Source organism: Sinohyriopsis cumingii, chromosome 15 (genome assembly GCF_028554795.1).
Source record: "Sinohyriopsis cumingii isolate HCF-2022 chromosome 15, ASM2855479v2, whole genome shotgun sequence".
Taxonomy (NCBI): Eukaryota; Metazoa; Mollusca; class Bivalvia; order Unionida; family Unionidae; genus Sinohyriopsis; species Sinohyriopsis cumingii.
This window is the reverse complement of record NC_142975.1, coordinates 143,267,551-143,293,395: the sequence shown is the minus strand read 5'-3', so window position 1 is coordinate 143,293,395 and position 25,845 is coordinate 143,267,551. Positions and strand designations below refer to the sequence as shown.

Below are 25,845 nucleotides of genomic sequence, written 5' to 3'. Positions count from 1 at the left end.
CTTCTTTCTTTTTGAAATCTGAGACAAATGAATCAGTTCGATGTAATTTTATTACAATGATTACATCTTCTTTCCTCAGACAGATAATTGTCCAAAGAACCGTTTTCAACAGGCAGTCTTTGATTCCAAGTCCTAAACTTTATTAATGGTAAAATACTGTTTCCAAACAGTTTTCCGTACTAAAATACTGTTCTATACAAGGGTTAGAACTTTATCGTACTGTTACTTCCTGTTGTGAAAGAAGCAGATTAATGCGAGTGCTTCTCCTCAGTTGTGAAATGTTTATTAACATTTCGGTATGCAAATTTTCAATAATTATGATATTTTAAAATTCACATACTTCATACATATAAAGTAGTATGATTAATATAATATGATCGAAAATATGATTTTGCAGGTATATGGGAAGATCCAAATTTATGTAAAAAAAATTGTAAGGTAGAACCAAGGTCTTTCCAATTCGGTCTATGTTGTATTTAATTAACTTAGTAAACTTTAGATGTTATAAACAAAATAACACCTAAATATTTTTAATTTAATTTAAATGTATATCAGATCATCACCAATTGTGTGTGTATATATATATATATATATATATATATATATATATATATATATATATATATATATATATATATATACATTTTTATATATTAGAAGTTTCTTCAGCATAAAGCAATAAGAAAATTCGATGTTTCATTAAGCAGTATAAACATTCAAAGTTTCATCAGCGTAAAGCAGTATACACATTCAAAGTTTCATCAGCGTAAAGCAGTATAAAGAGCGAGATCAGAAAATAGTAACTCCTCACTATTGATAATTCATTATTACACTTTGGTTGCAATAAGCAATCACTGAGGTGAAATATTAGCATCTCACTCTGCATGCGTGTACGAAATAACCATTTTTTAAAATTCAGATTGACAGTATTATCACATTATTACAGTCATCACATCAATGGAATAAGATCGTGTTATCGCTCCGTTGGTCTAGTGGGTAGAGCGTCCGCCTCGGAAGGTCGTGGGTTCGATCCCCGGCCGAGTCATACCAAAGACTTTAAAAAATGGTACTAACAGCTGCCTCGCTTGGCGCTCAGCATTAAGAAGGTAGTGTTAGGACTGGTCGGCCTGGTGTCAGGATAATGTGACTGGGTGGGACATCATGCTACATGTCTGCGGCATGATGCCCCAGTGATAGACATCACTTAAACTGTCACACTGCAGACATCGTAGCAATATGACTGAAAAATTGTTAATGCAACGTTAAAAATCCAAATCACACACACACACACACACACACACACACACACGATCGTATTGAAACTTAAATACATTGATATCAATATAGTTGGATAGACAATTGATAAAATTACTAAACATGGAACACAAATTAATCTCTAGAAAACTCATTACTTCACAATAATGTCCCCTTGGTACTTTTCGCCGCCTTAAATTGAAATGAAAGAACAATAAAGGCATCAAGTAAAGATGATTTCAAATTAGCGACATTTTGATAAAATAACACCAATCAAGCTTCTCAGAATACAATCATTCTTTAAACTTTGGTCTCGTATGGAAGTGTTTGGATAGTAGTTGCTTTCTTTGTTCTTTGCAATAGTTATATTCAAGGCGAAAATAAAATTCATCACCCAAAAATAATTGTTGCATGCAAAGCGTACACAATATTTCATATTTTGGTATATTTCCTATATTCTCTTCTTTATATGTAAACAGTGATTACATGTTTGAAATTGTATTATACTGTATTATATTTTCATAGGTGTTTTAACAAATAATGTTCCAAATTTAAATTCGGTTTGAAAATAATGTATGCATCAGCTTCTGTTGAGTTAGTAAGGGATCATTCCCATGTTTTGTTTATACTGATCATAAAGTCATTTCTTAAGTATTGTACCTAGTTAGCGCTTTGTCGGGACTGCTTTGATCAACCCTCCAAAAACTGAAACCCAGTTTCCGATATAATGTTTTGAGAGCTTCCAACTCATTTGCTTCTGCAGTAGCCTCAGATACATGATAAAAGATAGTTCATTTTCCATTAATGAGATTTACCCAATAGCGGACCATTCTACGTTTGATTGCAAATGTAGCTGAATTATGACAAGCTCACCATAAAGCATGTACATGGGGTGGATTTTTTTAAAACTTTTAGCATATATTTTAGCATATCTAAATAAACCCGTTCCAACCTTTAAAAACTCCAGATCTCAGCCGCGTTTGTGAGAATTTGCACTATTGTCATATAGAAAAGTTTAAGTTGACAGTCATCAGGCAAGTTCAGCTTTAATGTTCATTTCTTAATAAGGTACATATGATTACTGGCTTGACTAATTAGGTTCTTAATTCTCAACAAATATATTATATTCTCTATTAATGACAAGACTACATAGACATTGCTAGATGTGTGATTGTTAACTGAAATCTGTTCGTTTTCATGCATCCAACTCTGACAGGCAAGTTCTCTGTATAGTATTATAAGCAATGTGTTGTATTCCATATGTATGAAAAACAAATATCCTTTGCAATACGCCTGGTTATTGCAGATATACAATCGTACTTAGACATATCAAAATCAATTTAAATCTAATAATTGTGTAATCTTCATTTATTTACAAATTCATAAGATGTAACGAATTCATTACAGTGTGTCATAGATCATCATCCAGTGTCTCACCAATTGTACGCTGACGACACCCAAATATACAAATCTAGCCACCCAAATGAAGTTGTTGCTACCATCCAAGGTGTAGAGAGGTGCATTTCTAATGTGAAATCATGGATGACATGTAACCAGCTGCAGATGAATGATGATAGAACTGAGGCCATTCTGATCACAACACAAAGACTTTCTCAGTCACATCCTTTACCTCCGACAATAAATATCAGCAACACGAACATTAAATTCACACAGTCAGTATGAAACCTAGGTGTCATTCTGGACAGTACTCTCACGTTGCACCAGTGTGGCATGAACATATGCAAGGCAGCATATCTTGGCCTCGCAATTCTTGAGCTGAGACGCATCAGCTCCATTCGCAAGTATCTTTCAGTTGATGCCACTAAAACACTTGTGTGTTCATTAGTACTTTCAAGACTGGACTATTGTAACTCAGTTAATTATGTCTGGTTCATCTCCATATCTACTTCAGAAACTTCATAAAATTTAACATATTTTAAATATGTTTAACAAAGATAGAATCTGTTACCGTACCACGGGCACTTATGTACCAGAAAATGAATCGTCTACATTTGTCTCCCTATACATTCCTTCATAAATAAATGCAGAAGAGTTTTCATTGTGTTCTTTATATCTTTGATCATCAGTTGTCTGCTCACAATTAATCCCCGAGCAATACAAATCAACATTTGTGCTAGACAACGAAACATTGCGTTTTCGGCTCTCTAATTTAAGTAAACCAGCATGGGTTTTACTTGACTTAGCAGTCTCTAATCTGCTTTAACGCCTCTAGTTGACCTTGTTTTTCTAAGGTATTGTTATGCACTATACGGTTACAACTCTTTTATGCCAACGAGGTACAACAGGCTTAAATATTGCATCCTTATACAAATAACAGGAATAAATGAAAGAAACGTACATTATTTTTTTCCATTAAATAACCTTTGACATAATCAATTATTTAAATAACAAATGCCTGTCTAATAATAAGAACAATTTTAAATTCATCCTTTTAAATCTTTGCTCGATTGGTCATATTTGTTTACTTTGGCAAACATTACAGTGAGGACAGCACAACCCTACTTCTCTTAATGTGTCGTTTCTTGTTTGATGTAGAAAGCACCTGGAATATCTTAGATACAACAGTTAGTAATGACCGAAGTAGAACATATTACCTTGTCAATTAAGTGATAATTGTAAACTTCGGCATAAATGAAAGTTTGCCAATGATAAGTTTAGACATAAGTGGATTAAGATCTGTCCAGTGAAAACACATGACATAAAGGGACAAAATTTTCTTAAAGGAACTGACACTCTTTGGACTGAAATGAATTTCCAGGAATTGCAGAAAATACCAATATTTTAGTTGTTTTAATTACATTGAAGGCAACACGTTCCTTTATATCCTATTAAAGTCGTTATAATTTTTCATTGTTTGTACAATGGGAAAAGGATCATCCTTGAAAACTGAAGGTCCAATAGATCAAAGTCACAGGGACCAAATATTTAACCGTTAGCTGGAACGTCAGTAAACTATGCACATTATCGTTTCAGCGAACGACTGTCTAATACAGATGACATCTGTGAAATCTTTTGAAATATTTGAGTCCTCTTGTAGGCGGTTTATATTTGGTAGATTTACTGTCATAAGACAATACATCATTACACACCAGGTTTAGACAAATTTTAAGATATTTATTGTACTTTTACTTACGTCTATATGTAGCATTGCAGAGATACCAGAATATTAATATAAAATGCATATAGTATGCTGTTTTAGCATTACTTCATTTTCAAACAGTCACCAATACACAATGTAAAAAGACTGATATATACTAACCGACGGTTGACTTAGAAATGCTATTTTGCCATGAGACATACCTAATTAGTTCCTGAGGTAAATCAAAGGCTAAAAGTGACAATGATAAATCATTAATACTTAGCAATATTTACAACAGTAAATGAATGACATTAAATACAAAATGTATAGCCGCTTGTACTGACTATTGACCAGTTTCTTGTGGTATAACATTTTTTTTACAGATTTCAGGGTGGTGCAATAAGGGATTTAATAACACTGAAAAAAAACGTGAAATGCCCGAACGTAGCGTCACTGGCATGTTTCATAAATCAGATAAACACTGATATGAAGTTCGTGATCTGCTCTTACAAGTATGCTTTTATCAGTTCCCTTTTCATATGCAAATGATGGCACTTAACATACACGGATGGAAAGAACTGCAGGGATTTCACTAGAGACTAATTTATGTAGGTACTTGATAAACCTCAATGATTAAGTGTTTCATTCAAACAGACTAAACATCACCATTTTATTGAATGTGTTAGTGCAACTTATGTATCCCTTTAGAGTGAAAGATTTTATAGTGATACGTAAATCTGAATATTTTAAATTAACCAATTTATTTTACACGAACCACCTGAAACGGAGCGTATTATTTTTATTTTATCTATCTCTCACTCGATTGCGTTTTCAGGTGACTTTTAGCTGTTCATAAAGTCGATAGTTGTATATATTCTATTTTGGTGACAACGCTCGTACCCTATCATAATCCTTCCTTTGTCCCTATTTCACAGCATTTCCCCAATTAAGGCCAGTTTCGAAGAATAAGATGTACGTTTTATGTCGTATATATATATATATATATATATATATAGAGAGAGAGAGAGAGAGAGAGAGAGAGAGAGAGAGCTGTAATTCGATATCCTTCAAAGACCGCTCACATTTCTCTCTCTCTCTCTCTCTCTGTGTTGCGACTTCAACCCAGTGTTAATCCTTGTTTTAACTACCCGTGTAAATATATGTGTATATACATGTAGCGAAAACATTGATGCGTCAGATTCACATTCAAGATTCTATGTTTTACCAAGAAATACTTATGGAGGGAACAACGCTGTCCGATCAGGATCACGCATTTATTTCAAATACCTTCTGTAGAAACTTCCTTATCCAATATACGATATTGTTATATAGTTTTCTGTGGAAAAATTGTATGTATTATGTACAGACTTGTATGTATTTCGCAGTTTTCTGAACTTATGGATTACTTTTCCAAATGCGACCTATGGCGTGGCAGTTTAATTATCAAAACTGATAGAAATCAAAGCGGCAAGGATCATCATAACACACCTGTTAAAACGAGAGCATAAATTGATTTATAAAAGGACGCATATGGTACTCACATTGCTTGAAAAGAAAACAAAGACAATCAAATTACACTGAAAATAAGAATGTTATACTTGAGTCTTGTTGATTCCTCTTCCGGACAGCTGCCGGCAAGCCAATAGTTAAAATATCCATACCCTTGTTTATAGAACAGTAACAAAAAACAGAGAATCAAAACTGTTCCATCCCACTTAAATACATATGCTTCTTGTGTCAATCATTACCGTGCATGTGTTACCTCTTATTGTCGCTTCACGTCATACAGGGGAAGCAATTGATTTCAACAGTACTGATTTGCAAAGGTCAACATGGAAAGTACACATAAAAACAACAAGAATTACTGTTATCTCCGTTTTAAGAATAAACAATAACTTGATAATGGGGATGGCTGTAAGTAGGGATTGAAAGTACAAGGTCTGCAAATTCAGGATATAGAGGGCCTACAGAATGGGGGTAAAAATAAATACATATTGTACCTAAGAACAACACCCCTCTAATTAAAGAAAGGGAAATAGAGATCAAAGGGTTGAAAGTAAGAATTACTTATACAGAGCCCATAGTCAGAGAGGTCGAGGCCAAAACAATCGATGTATTCGTATCGGGCCTCCCTCTGGAAGTTGATACAAGGGAAATTAATGAAAAACTACAAGAAAAACTAAGGGTACCTGTTAAAAGCAGTAAAATGGCAACAGTGTACGGCTTCCAAACTGTTAAAACTGGAGTGGGAATAATACAAGTACCAAAGCAAGAAGCCAGAAGAGTTCCAACTTATTTCTGTTTGATGGGCGTCTTGCTTAGAACTTGGTACAGAGGTTCAGATAGAGAGAGAGACCTTGTACTAAATGTAAGCAAATTGGTCTTGGACCAAAGGAATGTACAAGTCAACCGAGCAGCATAAGGCCCCAAACTTACGCTGGAAAATTGGCCTGTAATGTATCAAGTACAACAAATCAACCCTTGGAGACTGATGGTCAAGACGAAATCGTAAGACTCATACAGCAAATAAGAAAAGAGAATGGAGAAAGAATACCAGCCACCCTACCGGACTTCGAGCAATCAGAAAAAAGGGAGACAGGGGATGAGATACAAAAGACCTCAGAATGGATGCAATTCCTCACCCCATATAAAACAATAAAAGGGACGACCCCAATAAGTGGGCAAACCAGCACTTACAACAGGTTTGAAATGCTAAGAGAAGAGGAAGAGGAATTGGAAACTGAGAAAGAGGCGACAGAGCTGAGCGGGCTGCTGCCCCTTACATCAACACCAATACCAGTCATAAGGAAAAAGAGAAAACTAACGAAATCTCTGTCGATGTCGTCACCAAGTGACGATATATCGACAGAAGAAACATCAACAATAAAAGAAGTGAATGAGAATATCCCCCAAAAAATCAGAGAACAAAAATTAAAGGACATGACAGAAAACGGGAATGATCAACCAAGGGCCAGAAAATGTGACCCTGAAAATGAAAATGAGGACAAAGACGAAAGCGGAAATGACGAAAATGATAATGACGATGCTGATGAAGACAAAGACGAAGAACTGGAACTGGAACTAATCAAATGCAAATTAAGTATGACGGAATCGGACAAAGAAACAGACATGGAAACCGAACAGGAAAATGAAACTGACCTACAGAAAACAAAGCGACTAATATATCGGAAGCCGATGGGGGGGGGGGCCAGTGTTCCCAACTAACTAAACATTTTATCTTTAAACAACTACTAATAACAAAATAAACCAATAGCTCATATACATAGTGTAATAATTAGAAGAAAGCGGCCACCTGGAGGAAACAAAAATGGAAGGAACAAACTTCCGAATTGCTTCAATCAACACTAATGGATTAGATAAAGATAAAGTCAATAAATTAATAAGATTAACTGAGTATGATGTAATCCTTTTACAAGAGACTCATAATAGTTTTACCAAAGAATTTATAGCGATGATTGAAGAAGAATTGAATGTAATTGTAATTTTAAATAATTTTAAGCAAGATGATATACGAGCAGGGGTAGCCACAATTATTAAGAACAAAATTGGTTTCAGTTGGGAAAGAATAGAAAAAGGTTAAAATTTGAAGGGAAGGGCGATACATATACTTTTAAATAAATTACATATAATCAATGTATATTGTCCAGCCACCAGATAAAAGAGACATGAATTTATCCAAAATTTAAGTAAACATATCAATGACTACACAATGGAACAATTAGTTATAGAGGTGATTTTAACTGGGTGGGGGAGAGTGTAGACAGAACAGGAGGACTATCAACAAATGACTACAGTTCAAGGGAAATAATGGAAAAACTTTTGGAAACCACAATCTAGTGGATATATATAGAGGATTAAATTTATTAAATAGAGAATACACACATGAATACAAAAACAAGGGGGCTAGTAGATTGGATAAATTTTATGTTACTAAATATGAAGAAAAAATACACAAAAAAGCAGAAATTATTGATTTCAAAATTTCAGATCACAAATTAGTAAATTTAGAATTGAATTTAAATAATAGAAAAAAATGGGGGAAAGGGATCTGGAAACTAAATAATAGAATACTAGAAGAAGAGGGTTTTGTAGGAGAAGTTAAAAATGAATTAATCAAAATGAAGAATGAAAAAGGAGACATTATAAGTAATATATTATCAGATTGGGACGTACTAAAAGATAAAATTTAAAAAAATAGCATTTATCATTCAAAGAAGCGTAGAAAAATACAACAAAATGGAAAAAGAAGAATTAAAACTAAGACTTAAAATTAAAACATTAACAGATGTGAATAGGAAAACATATACGGATAGGTTGAATCAAATAGCAGAGGAAGAAAGAAAAAGTATAGAGATAAGAGCAGGAAAGTTTAATAACATTTATAAAAAGGCAGAAGGTCTGTATAAAAGGGAGGAAATGAGGAGAGGAGGAGAGAAAACAATAGATAAATTAAAAGATAATGGAATAGAAATTAAGGATAAAAAAGAAATAATGGGGAAAATAAGAGAATACTACACTAACTTATATACGTCTCAAAACATAGATACACAGGTAATATTAGATTATTTAGATGGGGTACCATCTGAAATGATATCGTCAGAACACAGAAACCTGTGTGACGATTTCATCACAAATGAAGAAATAATATCCACCATTAAAGAACTAGCAAAAGGCAAATCTCCAGGGAGAGATGGACTCACTGCGGAATTCTACAAAAAATTCCAAAGTGAGTTAGCGCCGATTCTTGAATGTTTATATAATAATATACTTTTAAAAAATAATACAATATCTAAATCCATGAGGAAAGGGTTAATAACAATTGTATACAAAGGGAAGGGCGACGGAAGAACTTAAAAATTGGAGGCCCATCTCCCTCCTAAATACAGACTATAAAATATTAAGTAGAATTTTAGCAAATAGAGTTAAAAAAAGGAATGAATGAAATAATAAATATAAATCAAACTTGGGGGGGGGAGGTAGAAACATTCAAAGTAATATTTTAAATATAAGAACTATAATTGACTTTGTAAATGAAACAGGTACGAAAAGTGCTATGGTACTTTTTGACCAAGAGAAAGCTTTCGACAGATTGGGACATAACTACATACAAAAATTATTAGAAAAATTTGGTTTTGGAACAAACTTCCTAAACTGGACCAAAATCCTGTATAACAAAGTAACTGCAAGTGTACAGATCAGTGGAGCTGTAACGGAAAAAAATTTGACATAGAAAGATCAGTGAGGCAAGGTTGCCCACTGTCAATGCTATTATATCTAATAGCAATAGAAATTCTGAGTATTAAAATGAAAACCAACAAAAGAATAGAATGTATCAAAATTCCAAATTTATAAGAAGAGTTTAAAATGCTCCAACATGCTGATGATTGTACAAACTTTCTTAAAGATTCCAATTCCTTTAAACACTTGGAAAAGGAATACGAATCTTTCGGAAAAGCGTCGGGGTCAAAAATCAATCACGACAAACCTGAGATACTAAACATAGGGAACTGGAGGGGAAACCACCCTGGTTTACCACCACACTTAATTACAGACAGGGTTAAAGCCCTAGGAATATTTTTTTTGAAAAAATGAAGAAAAGGAAAACTGCAAAATTGTAAAAATGAAAATAAATGAAAATATCAAAATCTGGGCACTTACGCCATTATGCATAATGGAGCGAACACAAGTTGCAAAAACGTATTTATATTCTAATATGAATTATCTTTTAAATTCTCTAGATGTAGGGAACAATGAACTTGACAAAATTGATAATGACATTATAAAATATATTTGGAATTTTAAAACACATCATGTTAAAAATCTACACTATATAGAGCCATGAATAGGGGAGGGCTGGCCCTACCAAGCCCAATTTTAATTAAATATTCCAGTATTTTAAATAGATTTGAAAAGCTAAATAGCCAACCAAAAACTCCTTGGGAAGCGTTATATATTTATTGGTTTGCTTTTACCATTAGGAATAGAAATGATATATACAAAAATAATAAGTACGTCAAAAAACTGGAAGTACCAAGGAATTTTAGGAATATAAAAGAACTTTTATGTAAATATAGGGATGTTGATGAACTATGGGGAATTGAAACGAAGAAAACATAATTGGATAAGGGAAAATTTAACCCTAAGAATAAAAAATAAAGTAGAAGAAGAAAATATCTCCGTTAACTGGGATAGAGTTTGGAGGCAATGGGCCAACATCGGCTCACCCAAGATTCAAAGTATAATATTCAAATATTTACATAACGTATGGTTAACTGGAGAAGTCCCACTACGAAGGAGAATAATTAGAACAATTGTTAAAAAAAAGCAAATTTTACGAAATATCATGTTATAGCACAGTGCGAAGAAAGAAAAAAAGTGAAAGAATTCAATTGATAATGCCAATCTATAAGAAGGAGAAATACAGAAGAAATCAAATCCTATATTTAGACGGCAACTTCGATAAAAATTTAATAAGGAAGATTACGGATTATATAACTAAAACAATGATAGCATGTGGCCAAGTCATAACAATTAAAAAATAATAAATTATAATAACTAAATTAAGGTTCATTTAAAGATTTTTGGGGCCTATTGACTGGGGGTGAGGATAAGGGGGGCGGGAGGGGGTGCTTCGGAGGGCACCCCTTATGGATGTCACCTTGAAATGGACCGGAGATCCCAATCTCGCTCCCTGACTCTGAGGCTCTCTGGGTCGTGAGGCAACATGAATCTCTAGATGTGTTTTAAGATTATAATAAATGTAACAATTCTAAAAATAAATAACAAATTTAATTTAAACATAGACACTGTGTTTACCTTAAAAAAACTATCTTCTTAGAGTAGGGAAAGTTTTAAATACTCTAAAAAAATATAAACAAGGAGGGACAGGGATCCTTAATGGGGAAAGTACGAGATAAGGACGTCATGGGGCTATGTCACATGGCGCCACGCGAAGTGAACAGGCCTGTGAAAGAGTTTTGGAAAACTACCCCAGGTAGGAAAACTTACATGCATAACATAAAAACAAAGACTCTCGTGTAGTTTTCTCTTCTATTTCTTTCCTTCAACTGTACAGCTCCCGTACTGTACAGTTAATCCCCTTTGTGTGGGAAACATAAACCCTCTTGGAACTTTGGCAATAATCCAATAAATAATTAGAGGCGGCCTAACTCGAGTTGAGAGAAATACAAATGAATAAAGAAAGAATGTGTGGACCTCAACTCGAGCACAGCCGATCTCAATCAATAAATCAATTATGTGAAGTACGACACAGATTAACACTCACATGAAACAATAGGGAATTCTTTTCTTTCTTCAATCAAACCAGTATTACACCGTTACTTCGCTGAAATTCAAAATTCAAATGAATTAATATAAAAGTAAAGTTTTGATCCAATTATCATCTGGATCGCAAGACAACTGGGGACGATTTGACAATATCTGGCAATCCCTACACGAAAACTATATATATAGCACACATACAATATAACATATACTCATATAGCACACACGGGATATAGGCGACCTTTAGCCAAGGTCTACTTGGAATCTAGGGAAGGGATTTCGAGTTAGGTGATAGAAACCCACTCGGAAGAACAACCCTATAGATAACACTAGGGATTTAAATACCCCATCTAAAATTTAATCTAAATAAATTTTTGATCTAAATTCTATCTTAAAGTAAAACAAACAATATATCTGTGGGGGGTAACACTTACACATAAAACACCTTTTATTTATTTTTTTGATACGTGGGGGGAGAGGCATCTGTCTGGTGCCCAAAAAAAAGTAAGGAAGGAAGATAGATGATCGCAAATTCGATGCCAAATAAAGAAATATTAAGTGAAAGTTGTACTTACATTGTTCATTGTTATAATAATATCAGACACTATCTATTGCTATTATGTAATTTTCGACCGCCCTAAAAATCTGGTTGACCTCATGCGATTGCAGAAGTTATCCTTTAATTATCAACTTTTGTGCCTATGATATATTATTGTATAGTTTCTAATATTAAGATGCTTTGTACCGTCTGGAAGAATGTTTTAGCGATTTCTGTTTCACTGGACGAACACCTGTTGATCTTCAAATAGATTGTCATGTGTGCATAAACTGTGCTAATCTTTCACTTCGAAAGTAATGGATTCGTATTTAAGCTTGATTTAAAAGAGTAATAAGATGGGTTGCTCCAAATTTGCAAAAACAAAACGATTCCATTCCACGACAGTCTTTTGGCAGAGTTGATAATCGTTCCAATTTAGTCTCCTCCTAAACTGCAGCGGATGGTATATATTTTGTTGCCCAGAACACGATTCTGTCTGCTACAGTTTATACTCATTTTACAGTTGTCCCTGATGGTATACCCATACTCCAATAGTATTTTCTGCACCATTGATATATCAAAAATTGATTTTTGTACGTCTTCGTTCAATACATCAGCAGCCAAGCATGGGCCCACACAAATTATTGATAATCAAGTATCATCAGCGCACAATCGTACACTGGACTGAATACCATTTTACCATGAATATCAATTTTAAAAAAATGGAACTTGTAAGAAAGACATGCATAAAATCAACTTATGGGATTCTTATTTTGGTAGTTCATTTTGACTGAAAACAAAACCGAATCAATCAATATATCTAGATCTTAAAAGGAACATCGCCCACAACTTTTAGTCAATGATACGGTTATTACGAATATCACATCTTATACACATTAGGGTCTAATAGTTGTTTGGGAAATATGACGTCTGAATTGGTTGTCGTAAAGTTTTGTTTTCCTGAAACCCTGGCTGGATAACCTTCTTAATAGTTGTTATACACACAAGTTTGAGGAGCGTAACGCCATGGTCAGCTATCGTCGGATTTTGTTTTTATAATATATGTTTTAGAACGAATGTTTTGTGACAGTGAACGTCCGATTTATGTTAGAGAAACATGGCTCAGTGATTGTCAATTTTTCACGAGAGAAACGTATCTTAATGGTCGTCAGAACAGAAGTTGTGATAAACACAGTTCCAAACCCAGAGCTCACCCGACATACACACAAAACCCTAAAGGTTAAAGATTAGATTATTCCTGTAATTTAACAATTCATTGAATACAAATACCTATGAAATATAAAATAAATTGTGAAATCCATATTTACAACAAAATAAACAGAAGACAGATAATTAATATCTTGTCATAATCCCAATGATTTTATATATATATATATATATATATATATATATATATATATATATATATATATATATATATATATATATATATATATATATATATATATATATATATATATATATATTTGCGTGAGTGCAGGGGGGTGTAAGCTAGATGATAATTAATACAAGAATTAATATTAATGCTTATGAAATGATTAGTCGTTCTAACCCAATTAATTGCACCATCAATTATACCAGCAATGATAATGATGCTTTCCTAGCTAAGTTACACAAATATTCAGTACAATTTTTTCATAACATTTTCAATTTATTAATGAACGTACTGCTGCTGTTGCCATTTGTATTTCTGATTAATTGTGTAACAAAATGTATTATGGTTATGTCACCAGTTGTTGCAATAATAATAATAATAATAATAACAATAATAGCTGCGTAAACAGTAACAATTGCTACACCACTTTCGTTTAAACCTTTCACCTAATAGTATTTTCTCAATATGTTCAACAATTGCTGATCTTACGACTTTATTTTTTGTTGTTGAAACTTTTCTTTCTTTAATTTAGGCTTTATGGCTGGATCTATATTTATCAATGCCATTTTGTTAATCTGTTATCTTTTTGTCCAGAAAATCAATTCATTCATTGTTTAAATTCTAAAAAGGAAAATATGTTCACAGCATATGCACTACCTCTTCATTCTCGTTCTCCTTACAAATTAAAAATAATCTAGAAGGTGTCTAAATCTTTTCGAAGTATTCATCTGTTAAAAGTTTCGCTTCTTTAACTTGTTCGCCAATTCCTTGCATGTCTGTATCATCAGGAATATGTCCTCTGGCCTGGAAGTTGTAGTGGTTGATACCATCTATTCTTTTCTCCAACCTACTAATTCGAACCCCTTTTCTATCATTTTTACTACTTAAATTTACATGCAAGTGAAAACGTCAAGAGCAAAATTACTCTGAATAACATTTTTGATGCTTACTTTTCTTCCATTTGATATCTTGATGGAATTACATAAAGAATTGAAAAATGATTACGTAACAAGATACGGAATTGGATCCTTTGCCAAGATTTGTATAATTTTGGTTTGGCTTACTAATTTCGTATTTAAAATACAGTACATATTTTTAAAAAGTGTATCTTACAGGGTGTGTGCAAAGAAGACAAGTCTTAAGGAGTAGAAAACCAAGACCTTGATGCGTTAGAGAGTCAACAAACTTTACGCATTATAGAAGATGTTCGTGTAAATTTACGTGAAGGTAGCTTGAAAATATCTAGAAGGTAAATTAACAAACTTCGTTGCAGAACAAATGGAAGGTGTTGAAGTAAATCTGAATAAGATGGTTGTTGTTGTTGTTGTTCTAGGGTTTAACGCCATTTTTCAGCACATGATAGGCTGTACATGGCGGCCAATATAACTGGTGGAGGAAGAACCTTGGAAAACCCAGGGAAGAAACACCGACCCACGAGAAGCTACTGGCAGGCTTTCCCGCGTACCCACGCCAGCCGAGCCTTGGGCTCGAACCCACGCAGAGAGAGGTGAGATGGCAGTGATCCGGAACGGTGAGCGCTTTAGACCACTCGGCCACTCGAGGCCCCCGAATAAAATGGAAAAGTTTCTAAATGACAATAGATTGTAAATTCATCATCATCAATCCCTTCACCCAAGAGGTCGTTGGGGCACCACAGTTGACTTTACAAGTAAATCTCTCGTCTTTCCCTGTTCAATACTGCCCTTTGGGAATCTCCAAATCCCATGCCTGAACACTCCTTAATGTTGTCTTACCACCTCTATTTCTGTCTGCCTCTTCTTCTGCACCCTCGCACTGTGTCTTGCAAGGTTGTTTTTGCCAGTTCGGATGATCTTGAGACATGACCGTACCATTTCAGTTTACTATTTTTTTTGCAGTGGTCAAGAGGTCTACATAGGATCCGATGGCTCGTTGGATCCTGTTGTGGACTTCTTCGTTGGTTACATGGTCAATGTATGAGATGCCCAAGATCTTGCGATAGCATCTCATTTCAAAGGTTTGAATCCTTCTGTGTGGATCTAATGTGAGCATACAGAAAGATGGATATGACAATCGAACGCATCAGTCTTTTATTAGAACCAAAAGCAATGTTGGTATCTTTCCTTATTGGTCTCAGCCTTGTTATTGCTGCTTTTGTCACGGCAGTCCTGCAAACCGGTTCTGGTTTGGAACCCTCATCTGTGCTAATTGATCCCAAGTACTTGAAGATTGTAACTCTTTCCAGCTTCTGTTCACGGACATATATTTCGACACTGATGCCGCTGGTGTTGTTTGTCATCAGTTTGGTTTCTTCGGCACTAATCTCCATGCCGTATGCTGTGGAGATTGTGTCAATGCGCTCAACCAAGTCAGCCTGTTCTTTTTCATCTCCTGCTAAACCATCAGTATCATATGCAAAGCGAAGGTTGGTGATTGTTCTTCCTCCGATGCTGACAGTGATCTTGTGTTCATGCAAGGCATCATCTATGATCCTTTCCAGGAAAATGTTGAAGAGTGTAGGTGACAGTATACATCCCTGTTTGACTCCACCTTTTGATCGAAACCGATCTCCTCTGCGGCCACTGATGAGGACAACAATGGTGGCTTTGTCATATAGGTGCTCAACAACCTGCACAAAGTTTGAGCTCATGTTGTACTTCTTCATAGTTGCCCATAAGGTCGCATGCCATACACTGTCAAAGGTCTTTTGTAAATCTATAAAGATGTGGTATAGATTCTGCTGATGCTGAAGGTATTTCTCGCAAAGGAGTCTGAGATTGAAGATCTTTTTCTGTGATGCTCCTTCCTGCCCAGAAGCCTGTCTGCTCTTCAACAAAAAATGTCTCAGCGTGAGGCTTTAGTCTGTTGAGAATTATCTTCAGCATGACTTTGCTCGGATGACTGATTAGACTGATGGTTCTGTAGTTTTGGCATAGCTGTAGGTTTCCTTTCTTGTGGGACACGATGACCAAGGATTGAGTCCATGTCGTGGGCCAGTCTCCTGTCTGCTGTGTGCCATATCTTTCTCTGATATCTTGTCAACGCCAACAGACCTTCTTTTTCTTTAGTGACCTAACTGCAATTTCTTTTTCTTCACGAAGAATGGGGTCGTCATCAATTTATTCTGCCTGAGAGAAATTTAGTACTGCTGGATCTCCTTGTGTCTTATGATTGTACGATTCTAAGCAGTTTTCTGTCCATAGTTTGAGGACCTCTTGATCTTCTGTGAATCGTTTTCCTTATTTGTCGTGGATGATGGTAGGTTTACCTTGTTTATGGGTTTGTGAGATCTTTGATCAGTTGATACGCCATTTTGCTGTCATTTCTACTGAGACCGTTTTTGGATTTTGCAGATTGTCTTTCTATCCAGGATTTCTTTGCCTTTTCAAGGGCAGTAGTACAGGTCAATTGGATCTGTACGGGATGGAATAAGACGTTCCCCACCAACGAGTCTCCCAACTATGGGTAAAATAGTGTAATGATAGCATAGCATCACTGGGCTGAAGTCAACGACCAGGACGGAATGGCTCCAAGATGTTCTCAACGACCATGTGCTCAAAGCCAGGGGTGCCACATCATATCAATTCTTCCAGACCTGATAGGTCTCAGCCCGGGTCAACAATGACCACACTATCCGCTGCACACCAGGACGGAGGTGAAAAGTATTGTGAAGCTATTTTAACGTGGAAATGTATGGTCATTTGAGATACGAGAAATTTGTATGTGTATTAGAACTTTAGATCACATTGTGTAGTACAAATCATTAGAAATTGGAGTATAATGAATGTGTGTTCATTAATCAAACGTTTCTTGTGGTATTAGGGCATTAAATAACCCTTATAGCTGACGACGATTGCTGACATGAGGACCTTGGAAATAACGGAAGCATCGATCTCACGCCATCCTCAACCATTCTGTAGGACCACTGAAAATCTGATCGATCTCTCTAATATAATTGATGACTTCATATTTAATTAGCGTCGGTTCATATGAAGTAGTCAAATTCTATGAATATTTTTAGCCATTATAAGCTTCATTCTTGGTATGCAAGCAGACATTGCTCTTTACGTTGATTTCACTAATTAGTCTTTTCATATTAGGACTGTCATTTTATATTGTTCATGTAGTGGATCGTTTTCCGGGATGATTGGGTATGTGAACGTTTGTTATTCTGTTTAATTCCTCTGACTACCATTGTTATATGCCCTATAAACTACCTGAAAAATGCTACACAATCGAACAATGTGAAAGTTGCAAGTTTAGCTGTTTGGCAATCTGAGTTAACTGTCTGCAAATATTCTAACAATCAATGCATACGTTGATATCAACATTGGAATTTAACGGCGAAATAATGTACCAGATTCAAATGTTTTGAGTAGATTATAATGATTCTTAACTCTTCTCGGACTGGTTACGTAAGACAGATATTTCTGATCCTCATTTATACATCACTGTGGTCATTGTATGGTATCAGATGATTTAGTAAGTCTTATTTCTATGCTAGACAAGTGTTTGGTAGGAGATCATCGCAAAATATTCGATTCCTTGTTCGTTTTATTTGTTAGATTACAATAAATATGTTTTACAGTGACACTATCTCCTTTCTCTGAATGATATTTAACTGTAGATTCATCAGATTTCCATAATGATTGCTATATGGCCTTGCTTTCATTTATATTAAACGCTGTCAATATTCTGACCGCTTCCCAAAAGATTATTGGTCCCAGTTAATGTTTTGAATTTCTCAGCATCATCTTAGAGCCCGCCTCAACGGAAGTCATGCTACAGGAAGAAGAGAACATTAAATAAATGTATGATATTTTGTATTTCTTTTCGATAACTAATCATCGTATACCGCTATGAGCAATTCAACAATATATGCAAAACATGTATCATTTCACTGAACAAATTCCGAAACCTGGCACCCAACACCACCCACCACTCTCCCCGACCCCCACCCCAACCCGCTCCCAACAGACACCATGTCTCCAGGCCTCGATGCCGATGAAGATTTGAGAGGTCAAATATCATTTATTGAATGCCTCTATTCTCTATAGGACTGCCACTTTGTACATTAATGATGTTAAAACTTTCTTGTAGTTTGTGACAGTGCGGAATGCTTGAACAACCTGAAACTTGAATTACCTGAAGACTATATTCAATTTACATCATATGGTCATATGTGCTTGATATTATCTACATTAAACTGTATGTTTCCGTTACCTAAGGAAGAATTTAGTAATACTTTCATACAAATTCATTTCATAGACAAGTTGTTAATTTGAAAGGAAACAATTCGGTAATACTTTGGTACAATGTCATTACACCGACAAAGTGCTAATTTGAAAGGAAACAATTCAGTAGTACTTTGGTACAAATTCATTACATCGACCAAGTGCTAATTTGAAAGGAACAATTCAATAACACTTTCGTACAAATTCATGACATAGACAATGTGTTAGTTTTAAAGAAACAATTCAGTAACACTTTCGTACAATTCATGATACAGACAACGTGCTTGTTTTAAAGGACAAATTCAGGAACACTTTCGTACAATTCATGACATAGACAATGTGCTTGTTTAAAAGGAACAATTCAATAACACTTTCGCACAAATTCATGACATAGACAATGTGCGTGTTTTAAAGGAACAATTCAGTAACACTTTCGTACAAATCCATGACAAAGACAATGTTTTAGTTTTAAAGGAACAATTCAGTAACACTTTCGTACAAATTCATGACATAGACAATGTGCTAGTTTGAAAGGACAAATTCAGTAACACTTTCGTACAAATTCATGACAGACAACGTACGTGTTTTAAAGGAACAATTCAGTAACACTTTCGTACAAATTAATGACATCGACAATATGCTTGTTTGAAAGGAGCAATTCAGTAACACTTTCGTACAAATTCATGACATAGACAATGTTTTAGTTTTAAAGGAACAATTCAGTAACACTTTCGTACAACTTCATGACATAGACAATGTTTCAGTTTGAAAGGAACAATTCAGTAACACTTTCGTACAAATTCATGACATAGACAATGTGCGTGTTTTAAAGGAACAATTCAGTAATACTTTCGTACAAATTCATCACACATACAATGTGCTAGTTTGAAAGGAACAATTCAGTAACACTTTCGTACAAATTCATGACATAGACAATGTGCGTGTTTTAAAGGAACAATTCAGTAACACTTTTGCACAAATTAATGACATCGACAATATGCTTGTTTGAAAGGAGCAATTCAGTAACACTTTCGTACAAATTCATGACATAGACAAATGTTTTAGTTTTAAAGGAACAATTCAGTAAATCTTTCGTACAACTTCATGACATAGACAATGTTTCAGTTTTAAAGGAACAATTCAGTAACACTTTCGTACAAATTCATCACGCATACAATGTGCTAGTTTGAAAGGACAAATTCAATAACACTTTCGTACAAATTCATGATATAGACAATGTTTCAGTTTTAAAGGAACAATTCAGTAACACTTTCGTACAAATTCATCACACATACAATGTGCTTGTTTGAAAGGAACAATGTAGTAATACTTTCGTAACAATTCATGACAGAGACAATGTGCTAGTTTGAAAGGAACAATGAAGTAACACTTTCGTACAAATTCATGACAGAGACAACGTGCTAGTTTGAAAAGAACAATTCAGTAACTCGTTCGTAAAAATTCAAGACATAGGTAATGTGCTAGCTTGAAAGGAACATTTTAGTAACACTTTCGTAAGAATTCCTAGCACAGACAATGTGCTAGTTTTAAAAGAACAATTTAGCAACACTCTCGTACAAATTAATGATATAGAAAATGTGCTTGTTTGAAAGAAAACATTAAGTAACACTTTTGTACAAATTCATGACATAGACAATGTGCGTGTTTGAAAGGAACAATTCAGTAACACTTTCGTAAACATTCCTAGCATATACAATGTGCTTGTTTGAAGGAACAATTCAGTAACACTTTCGTACAAATTCATGACAGAGACAATGTGGTAGTTTGAAAGGAACAATTCAGTAACACTTTCGTACAAATTAATGACATCGACAATGCGGTAGTTTGAAAGGAACAATTCAGTAACACTTTCGTACAAATTCATGACAGAGACAACGTGCTGGTTTGAAAGGAACAATTCAGTATTACTTTCGTAAAACTTCATAACACAATGTGCTAGTCTGAAAGAAACAATTCAGTAACTCGTTCGTAAACATTTTAGACATAGATAATGTGCTAGCTTGAAAGGAACATTCCAGTAACACTTTCGTAAGAATTCCTAGCACAGACAATGTGCTAGTTTTAAAAGAACAATTCAGTAACACTTTCGTACAAATTCATGATATAGACAATGCGCTTGTTTGAAAGGAACAATGTAGTAACACTTTCGTACTAATTCATGACACAGACAATGTTCTAGTTTAAAAGGAACAATTCAGTAACACTTTCGTAAAAATTCATTACATAGACAATGTACTAGTTTGAAATTGATAAGATAAGAGGACTTCAAAGCAATATTTATAATCCGGAGAGAGAGATACATAGACAAACAAACAGACAGACAGGCAGACTGAGATTTCCAATGTTGTAACTTATTGAAAATGAGAATGTTTCCCCGTTTACATGCAATACTCTCTTATTCTTAGAGAAAGATATTTTTTTCATGATTACTGAAACTTACCGGTGGAAGTGTAGCTGACACACATGATATTACAAATGTGGGTGATATTCTGTGATACGATATTACACGGTGAAGTTAGGCGCATCAAATACATATTGTTTCATCAAAGTGTGTTTGTTCACATTGATCAGAACAATCATTTATGCCATTTCTCAGCAATGGATATCATCCATGCCCTGAGACTAACACTACGTGCTCGATAGATCTGACTCTATCTAGCCTAGCTCGGCAGGTGGATTGTCATAATCAATGGGTCTCGGATTCTATAGCTACTCATGCAAATCTGAATCTGGTGTCTTCCTGTATCCTAGGGGAGATATAAACAGCGTATGGAGCTATCATCTATAGCATTGATAAAATCAATATGCGTGATAACAGAAATAATCTACAGCGAGTGAAGTATTGGGTTACGTGGAGCATAAATAAATCATCAAGTCATACAAATGTCTGAAAATTAGTTTTCCTTCATGCTAAAATTAATGAAAGCATGTATACCAATTAATCAAGTCAAAGAAAAGCAATTATATATATATATATATATATATATATATATATATATATATATATATATATATATATATATATATATATATATATACTATTATTTAAGGTGGGTCGTGGGCAGTTTTGTCGTCCTCAGACGGTTTCGTGGGCAGATAAAAGTTCGTGGGCAGATTTCCATCTGCCCACGAAGCACGTCGTCCTTTTCTGCACTCTTGCCACAATTATCAATAAAATAAATGCATATTTATGCTGCTGAATGTTAAATATTCGATAAATATTCATCTGCAAAATAAATAATTGCCTTTTTACCTATTTATTTCCATTTTTTCATTAATGAATTGAATTGAATAGCACAACTTGAGTTACCTCCCATTATGTACTAGTATATATTGCACCTTAAAAATAGATTGACCCGGAAGTAGTATGTTTCAAATTTACTGCCCATGATGACAGGGTTCGTTACAAAGAAAATCAAGGGATGGGGTTCTAACCTGTAACAATATAATATGTTAATAGTGTTACAGGTTAGAACCCAAATCTGTTGATTTTCTTTGTAACGAGCCACTATGCCCGTGATTATTATTGTGAGAGATCAAAACTGCCCGGGAACCAGGATGTGGAGTGAATAATCTGCCAATGTCGCCAACAAGCACCATACATATATACTATTTATTTTGATATCTAAGAAGTTTTCAATAATGCTAATTAGTAACATTATAATGAGTGAGCTGTTATATGTCTTTCGAAATACCTCTATTCACTATTGCTGGTCTTGAGCCCAAACTAAGAGGATTGTGGCTGTCATTAGAAATACAAGTGATACCATTTATTTAAATCCAGGCTTAGTAAGTTCATAACTTCACTTAAGTTCATATTATATGCTGCTGCATTTTCTTCTCTCAGTCTACCATTAACAACGACAACAAAAGAAAAATGGTGTTTACTCAGAATTTGTTCCTATATTTATCAAAAAATTTGTTTTGGAACAGATATTTTGTTGGAAAAGCTGAAAGAATAAAATTGGGGGAAAATCATGATGGTATAATAATACAATTGTTTACTTATAATAAAAGAATACTGGATTTAGTGTACAACATCCTTGCAATAATTAAACGGCATTGTGAATATGCAGAACCCCAATTCTTTAATGTACATGTACTGTTTAAGGTACAAAACTGTTTTGCATACTTCATAACTTATTTCTCTAATAGTGCAAATAATAGGAGACAGAAGACATTTAGAAAGAATTAATTTGTCAAAATAAGTTAAATATCAAGATTAGTTTAATGGACGTTTGAAAATTTACTATTAAAGTAAAATTGCCTATTTTTGAGAGAAACATCCTAATAGTAATACACGTAATTTTATTTAAATTAGCAGTAATGTAGAGGATGCTGATTTATTTATGAAATATACCATAAACGTGTGTTTCATGTTCATTACTCCAAAGTAAAATACCCAAGAACCAAGTCAGAAAATCAGTAATGACAATTCTAAAAAGGTGATGGAGATGCAGTTATCAGCTGTGAGTCACATAGCTAACACATGTTGAGTAGCAGACTGGATGATTGGTATGGAACGAATTGTATTTGCCTTGTCAGAATAGTTGGTAAAGATTTTAAGAGGACTTCCTGGTTGGAAAAAAGTGAATTGGAGAAATGTATTATTTTTTTCATCGTATGTGTCCTTGTTTCACTTCATTAATAATAATGATATGACTTTTGACAAATCTTTTTGTCCGAGTGACTCAATGCTGATAAGTGTAAAAAAATGTCGAGGCTGCGACAGATGTGTCCTCTGTAGAAATGGGTGTTTATTAAACTAGGTCAAAATTAGGTAGTGTAAAAATAGGAAGTGGAACAATACACAATATGGAAAACGCTCGCTGTGGAAGACATTGGGCGGACATACAGACACATCAAGATGTATTTAATAAGATTCATACACATATTATATACTGTTGTATAGCTCTCCTTGTATGCTTCAGATTTATACTATAAACATTGAAGTGTGTGATACCGAGACAAACGGCAATGGAAGATGCACGTATCAAGGTTATGAAGATTGTTAAATTCACAAGCGATACAGAGTCAAATATACCAAAACTTTCATATTGCATTTTCTTACATTTCTACTATCACAGATCGATTTAGACTGATGCGAAACCTATCAATTTATATCAAATTTGTCAAAATCGGGGTTTATTTACTATTGTTATGAGTTATTCACCTGTATGGAAAACGATCGTATAGGAAGACATTAGGCGAAATGACAGACAAAGGAAGATATACTTAATAAGATACATACACATACTATTTACAGTTGTACGGCTTTAATTATATGCTTTAGATATATAGCAATAGAATCGGAATATGTAGTACAATCGCAAAACGGCAATGGTAGATTCACGTAGCAAGGATATGCAGATCGGTAAAGTCGCACCCGATATTCAGTAAAAAGAACAAAACCTTCTATTTTGCATTTTCACACATGTCTATTGGCACAGATCGATTTAGTATGATTAGAAACATATCAATTAAAATCAAATTTGTCATCTGATATCAAATGTGTCAAAACCGTTGTTTTTGCGATTGTTATGACTTATTCGCCCATATGAAAAACTTTCGTATAGGTCGGATCTAGGCGCACGGACAGACAAATAAAGACGTGCTTATTAAGATATATACACACATTTTATAATATTGTATAGTTTTAATTCTATACTTCAGATCTCTAATATTAGCATCGAAGTATGTGCTACAATCACAAAACGGGAAGGGTGTATTAAAGTAGCAAGCATATGAAGATCGGTAAAGTCGCACCCGATATTCCGAAAAAAGTGGAACTTTTTTATTTTGTATTTTCACACACGTCTATTGGCACAAATCGATTTAGGCAGATGAGAACCTATATATTAATATGAAATTTGTCAAAAGCTGTGTTTGTTTACTATTGGTATAAATTATTCACCTATATGGAAACCGTTCGGATAGGAAGGCATCGGGTGCACAAACAGACATATGAAACCGTACTTAATAAGATACATACACATATTATTTAATGTTGTACATCTTAAATTATATGCTTCAAATCTATAGTATTAGTATCCAAGTATGTGCTACTATCGCAAAACGGGAAGGGTAGATGCACATATCAAGGATATAAAGATCGGTAAAGTCGCAAGCAATAATGAGTCATAAATACCAACTTTTTTATTATTAATTTTCTCGACTTTTTTTGGCACAGATCGATTTAAACTGATGAGGAACCTATACATTGATATTATATATGTCGAAATATATGGTTGTTTAAGATTGGTACAACTAATTTACCTATATGGAAAATCTTTGTGTTGGAAGGTATTTGGCGCACGGAAAGACAAATGAAGACGTACTTAATAATATATGTAAACATGTTATATGCTGTTGTTTAGCTTTAATTTTATGCTTGAAATCAGTAGCATTAGCATCGAAGTATGTTGTAACCCCCCTCCCCTTAGTACGCTACTGCAAGCAGACTTTGTTAAATGCTAAGAGACACTAATTGCTCGAAAATTATAATTTAAAAATATTTATGTATTTATGGACTCGTATATTATAACCTTATAATGCGCCTTCATTTTCCATCAGGTAGGTCTCCAGGTCGAGTTGTCATGAAAAACAGGAACCAGTATCGTACATTCTTTACTAAGCGACTTCTCCGATGGTGCAATGTGTCTATAGAGCGTCCGCCTCGGATGCAAGGGGTCGCGTATTCAAACCCCGGCCGAATCATACTAAAGACATAAAAATGGTACTAGCAGCTGCCTCTTTTGGTGCCGATCATTAAGAGGTTAGTGTTCGGATTAGTCGGCCTGGTGTCAGGATAGTGTGACTGGGTGGGACAAGTTTGTCTTATGTCCGCTAAAATGCAAAAGCCTACTGAACCAAGTCGAACAGGTTACGTATTATACAACTTATTTTCGAGGTTTCAGCGCCCCCCCCCCCCCTTAAATGCGTACATATATTATCAGTATACCTCCATGCTCAAGCCTATGCATTTGGGTTACCCCCCCCCACCCCTCTATGCGTACAT

The 25,845-nt window shown here is 34.5% G+C and overlaps 1 protein-coding gene across 1 annotated transcript; it reads right to left on the bottom strand.

The window, feature by feature from the left end:
- Positions 1-15,583: 15,583 nt before the first annotated feature.
- LOC149782961 (uncharacterized) lies at positions 15,584-17,475 on the bottom strand. Its single transcript, XM_089935189.1, has 2 exons — positions 17,471-17,475; positions 15,584-16,064 (listed from the first exon to the last, which is right to left on the bottom strand). The coding sequence occupies exons 1-2, from the start codon at positions 17,473-17,475 to the stop codon at positions 15,584-15,586; spliced, it is 486 nt and encodes a 161-aa protein (XP_089791315.1).
- Positions 17,476-25,845: the final 8,370 nt, after the last annotated feature.